Source organism: Lycium barbarum, chromosome 5 (genome assembly GCF_019175385.1).
Source record: "Lycium barbarum isolate Lr01 chromosome 5, ASM1917538v2, whole genome shotgun sequence".
Classification (NCBI taxonomy): Eukaryota; Viridiplantae; Streptophyta; class Magnoliopsida; order Solanales; family Solanaceae; genus Lycium; species Lycium barbarum.
This window is the reverse complement of record NC_083341.1, coordinates 47,008,353-47,014,046: the sequence shown is the minus strand read 5'-3', so window position 1 is coordinate 47,014,046 and position 5,694 is coordinate 47,008,353. Positions and strand designations below refer to the sequence as shown.

The window sequence follows — 5,694 nt, the reverse complement described above, 5'->3', positions numbered from 1 at the left end:
AACTTCTATCCAAGTTTGAAAAATACCATTAGTTTTACCGTGAACTACAACATAAAATTTAAATTTTTTGTCTAAATTTCGGTCTGTAAAATACTGACAAAGAGAATTTATAGTAGCTACAAAATGTTTAGCGTCTTTTCTATTATGCGAAATCCATAAATTATCAACTAAGCATTTTTGTTATATATATATATATATATATTCACTTCATTAATTAATTTAACTAACATAAATTGTTTATGCATACACTCGGTTACATTTTCAAATTGTGACCGTTCATTCTTTCCAAACAAAATATAGGTGTACCCAAATACGTAGGTAGCGACTAGGGTTTGATAATATTAACAAAGTGAGGAGAGAAAAAAAGGGGTCTGGAGAGAATATGGGTTCGAGAGAGGAGCAGCCAACGCCGCACCTGAGCAGCCTAGTTGTACGCCCCACTGACAGCGGTGGAGAAAATGGAGGTTCGGACTACGAGCCAGGTGAGGTTCGTCCCGATGCACCGTCCCCCTATTCACGTTCAGATCGATTCGATGGTGGTGAGTCCTTTTCTTCTCAATTCCTTCAACTCAGTTACTTAACTATTCCAATCTAGTTGAGGAGTTCTATGAATTGCGAAACCCTAGATCGAAATATTGATTTGATTGTTGGTGAACGTTATAATTGTTTATTTTTGCTGCAATTTCAGAATATAACTCTGTCTACGTCTATGTGGATTCACATGAACTTTAATACTCAATAGCTTTTGCAAATGGATTTAGCAACTATGTACTCTCCTTTTTCTCTTGCTACCTCCCACCAGGTACCAGTACCAGGTAATTTTGTCCACTTGGACAGATGGAAAGAAATCACCTAGTGTTTTTGTATCTTTATTTTTAGAGGGGGTTAACTAATGGGCTTTCAAAGGGTCATGGTTGTGATTGCGTACAGTTGTCTCATTGGGGTTGCACATTTATATCTTCGTTATCAAGTTAATTTGACATCAACAATGGTTGGGTCCAATAGATGATTCCTACTGTTGGGGCTTATTCCATTCCATTGCTCAATATTTTTTCTTTTCGGACAAAGCAGGAATTCTCCAAGTCTTGCAACCAAAAAGACTCCTAGCAGAAGCCTGGTTTGTTATAAGTGTACCAATAACGGCTAACCTAAACTCCAAATAGTTACTATGGCTTATAACAATTCTTTGCTTCCATGTTGTTTCGTTCTTCATTTAGCCCATACTATTTCTAAGATATAAGACGAATTTACTGTATTTAATTGTAGTTCATCTTCAGTTAACATGGCGCTATTATCCATATAGTTCACTGTCTGATGCATTTTGTCTATGTAGTATGATCAAATCATCTTAGTCGTTTTTTCTTCTGGTTATGTTCATGTGATCAGTTTCTAATTTTTTAGTAATTTTGTATGACAGAATGACAGAATCAGCTTAGCTTTCTCATTTCGGCGATGCTCTGTCTTGTGGGTATGTTGGGTCTTAGAGGCTCAACAATGTCTCCATTTAGTATAGATGGTCTCACGACCATTCTCTTTCACTTGCTATGTATATGTCTGTTGCATAACACCCTCGTAGCACATTTACAATTTGGCCTTGCTATTTTAGTTCAATGCCTTACAACTTCATCTATCATGCCATTATTCTAAAAGGCTGAGCATAGATACTTGAATTGTTTTCCTTTTGACACCATAATTCGGTCTAGTCTCATTTCAGAATTTTCTTATGCATGCTAACTTGTTTAGCCTGCACCCTATCTTACTTTTACTTGTCCTAAAACCTGTACTTTCTGGATTACTTCTCCACCATTCAAGCTTTTGAGGTTAACTACCTCACTGGTTTCGTCAATTAAAACGATAACATCCCTGAAAGTATAAACCATGAAATTCATCTTGTATACTATTGGTGTACTCATATGCAGCTAGGGTAAAAAAGTAGAGGCTCAACTTCGTTGTGAACATCTTTACTTTTTCCCCCTAATTGTTGTATGTTCTAGTTCATACTCAATTCCTTCATGTCCAATGCCATAGTGAAGTGGCTACAGTTTGACTCTTCCTATCGACCTTGAATCCACTAGATGTTATTAATGAGGTAGTTTGGGAGATTACAGGCTTTAGGCCTTCAACATGACAAAAATTTGAGAGATCTATTCCATCAGACAAATCTCTTTCATGCCAAGCCTTTGCATTTCTCAGCGATAAATAACACCGTTTATCCACTCACTTGATTCCCGTTGTTGTTCTCCAGTATCATTTACGGAGTGTTGAATTGTGAATGAATTTTGCTATTGTGTTTTACAGCTGAGCACTTTGCCTGGTGCAAGAACTTTGGTCTTGAAGAAGGCACATGGTGGGGTTCTGGTGAGAAATTTTGTTGGGGTATTTGGAACAGGAAAGGGTATATGTCATTTATCATATTTTAAGGACTTTTGCATGAGCTGTAAACTCTTTGTACCGTGTTGTGTTTCATGGGATGCTCTATTGATAGCGCGCTTGTATGGATTGGTATAATTATCTCTTTGAAGGAAATTGAGAATGTTACATGAGGTATCTGAGAGACCTGATCCATCACTGTATGGTTACTGTTGTGAATGAAGTGCCTTTGCTGATTGTCTTAAGAGTTGTATTATTGAGTGGCTGGAAATGCTGCAGGGGCGGTGAGTGGTAATTAGTGAAACTTGACAAAGACCCCAACTCCTTATGAAGCAAGAGATATCATTTGGTACACACTGATTGCCTGGTTATTTGGTGTTTCGAGTCCATCCTAATCCTTGTCATTTGGATTCAGGGAAATGATAGTGTTTTAGTCTTTTCAATTTTTTGCTTTCTCCATTTAGCAGTGGTTTTTGAGATTTATTCTTTTAAAACTTTATTTGCTGGTTAAGTAGGAATTGAATTGGGATGCATGTGCATTATTTGCTTTGCTTCAGATTAAATTTTGGTGAATAAGAGATTCCATGTAAGTTTCGACGCATCAGTTCCATCTAGAAGCTTGAACTTAATAGGTCTTATCAACAAACTGCGAGCTGGTTTGCAGAAGGAGTTCAGTGATGGGATTTTCTCAGCCATTTGCACAAGCGTTTATGATGGTTATGGTTGGTTTCATTCATTTTACAGTCCTTTGGCTAAGGAGTTGGAATGCATTTTGACTCGATTGTTAGCAGTTTGGTAATTTTATGGCATGCACTTTGCCTGGGTTGTTAGCAGTTCGGTAATTGTAACGCCCCTTGGCTCTGGTGCAGTTTGACGTCTGGTTTGAAGTTTCCAATTACTGCTTACGATGGTAGTGTTGGTTGTTTCTCATCGATGAATATGGGTTTTCTATTTGTCTCGTTTAGAGGGAATTAATGTCAACCGTGAAATGAATGTCACCATGGTACTGGCTTCACATTTAGTAACCAGGTCTATTTTTCTGCGAGGATTTCAATAACTTATCATGTGAGGTGTGGATGATATGGAAAAATATAGTTTTCTACGGTTGATGCACTGTAATAATTTAATTTGAGACATAACTTTGAAGACAGTCATCCTTTGAGATTCACATTCTCTTCATGCTACTCTTTCTCTTATTTTCGACAAGAAGCTCTGAACAATGGTAACAAGTTGCACAAGTGTAATCCAATTGTTGTTGGCATTTCATGGGTTCCACACTTTAGCTTAATTAGGAAATAATATGGGTAACTTTCTCTCATGATAGCACTTCTTATGTTTGGGATTCGCTGGATTTTTTCAGGATATAGAGCGCATGCAGGTTCTGTTTCACCTGTGCGCCATAGGAATGCGGATGATCGGTATAGTCCTGATTTTGATCATTCAGGTGGCCCACCACGTAGTCGTGGATTTGGTCGCAGTAGAGGTCCTGGTAGACATCGACACTATTCACCCCCTTATGGTCGTGGGAGAGAAGCTGGCAGGTTTGTTGGCAGAAGTTATGATGGACCTGGCTATGGTGCAGGGCAAGTTAGAGGTCTTCCTAGAGGTAATCCAAATGTTCAGCCAAGAGATGGTGACTGGATGTGCACGGATCCCTTGTACGTTCTGTTTCTTTCTCTCCCCTATTTATTTTAGCATTGAATTGTCCTTTGAATATTTTTCATTTCTATTCTCCTGAACTTACGTTTTGCTTTCATTGCCTGAAAATGTTGTCTAGTCTCTGCTAAGATTCTGACTCAGTGGAAGTCCTTGATTGAATGCATTGAATTAATTGAGAGCTTCAATATGTCATTGCTGTATAAGGATCGTTTGCATGGGAGATACTCTCTTTAGAACTTCTCAAACACCAACTTTCATTTGAAGCACTTGAATTGAAACATGATTCTAATCAATGATCTGTTTAAAAGAAAATCAGTGATAGGTTTGAATTGCAGTAAATGCTTTTGGCACCTATTATTGCCACGATTTGCCTTCAGGTCCGTAACTAGTAGCCAGATGCAGCACAACTTATATTGGAAGTTGCTCTTGCTAAAAGTTCTGTTTTTTCAAGGTTTAGAATTAAGTGACAAATAAACCATCATTTTATGCAAGAAGAGCTTAGACAAAGATAACTTTGCTGCTAACTAAGAAACTAGCAAGAACGTTGAATAGATTTATTGTGTTCTTTTCTGATCATTTGTAATGTTTGAACTGCTTCAATAGTATTAAGTTCTAGAAGTAGATTTTGTAAGGACTGGATGTACTGTACTTTGATTTTGTGGAAGCAGAAATGATAGGGGATTACCAGGTAGGCATTCACAGAATTGACATTAGATAAGCTCTTTGGTTGTTTCGTTGATGTCTATTGCTGATTACCTGTGTCTGTTGATACTGATTGCTAAATCATGGCCAGAAGCCCAGAACTGTAATTGCTTACTCTCCGAAGAAGGAAAGGAGAAAGTAAAATCTTCTGTTCTAGATGTCATAGTTGTGCATCATACTTGGCTTTCCTGACATTGCAGATGTAACAACTTGAACTTTGCAAGGCGAGAGTACTGTAACAAATGCAAAAGGCCTCGATACACATCTGCTGGGAGTCCTAGGAGGGGTTATCCTGGCCCCCCTCCCCCTCGTCGCTTTCCTGGGCCCCCAATCAACCGTTCTCCGGGAAGGTTTGCAAATGGGTATAGGTCCCCTCCTCGTGGCTGGGCTAGAGATGACCCCAGAGATTTCAGAGCTGGGGGTCCACATTCCAGATATGAAGGGAGATTTGCAGGTCCGCCAATCCGTAGAGATAGGCCTGATTTTGCTGATGCTGATTTTAGGGACCGGAATAGGTTTGAAAGGCCCCCAGCCCTGGATTGGGGACTTAGAGATCGTGGGAGAGAGAGCTATTTATGTGAGAGGAAAGGTTATGAAAGGCGAACACCATCTCCACCTCATCCACCAGTACTATCACCTCGTGGCGAATGGGACCGTGATATCAGGGGAAGAAGCCGTTCTCCAGTGAGAGGTGGCCCACCACCTAAAGACTATCGTCGTGATTTATACATGGGAAGGGGACGAGATGATCGGCGGGTTGGACGAGATGCATATTAGCTGGCGTTGAAATGATTATATTTGTTGAACTAGATGTATGCTACCTGGTTAGCAAAGGTAAAGCGACAGAAATATTATCCAAGCACATATCTTCTATCAAGAAAAGAACCCGTTTATGTAACCTTTTTTGTGCAGCCATTTGCAGTTGTTGAACCCAAAGTTTTTGGGGATCTCCCTTTTTGTTTA

At 39.2% G+C, this 5,694-nt stretch overlaps 1 protein-coding gene across 2 annotated transcripts; it reads left to right on the top strand.

Moving 5' to 3' along the window:
* The first annotated feature begins 289 nt into the window (after positions 1-289).
* Positions 290-5,694, top strand: LOC132640828 (uncharacterized). 2 transcript variants are annotated; one of them, XM_060357610.1, is made up of 4 exons: positions 398-539; positions 2,299-2,719; positions 3,731-4,028; positions 4,932-5,694. In XM_060357610.1, exons 2-4 carry the CDS (start codon positions 2,698-2,700, stop codon positions 5,506-5,508), a joined length of 897 nt encoding a protein of 298 aa, XP_060213593.1. In that variant the 5' UTR covers positions 398-539; positions 2,299-2,697; the 3' UTR covers positions 5,509-5,694. The 2 variants fall into 2 exon arrangements, with proteins under 2 accessions (XP_060213592.1, XP_060213593.1); XM_060357609.1 differs by lacking the exon at positions 2,299-2,719 and having other exon boundaries at positions 290-539.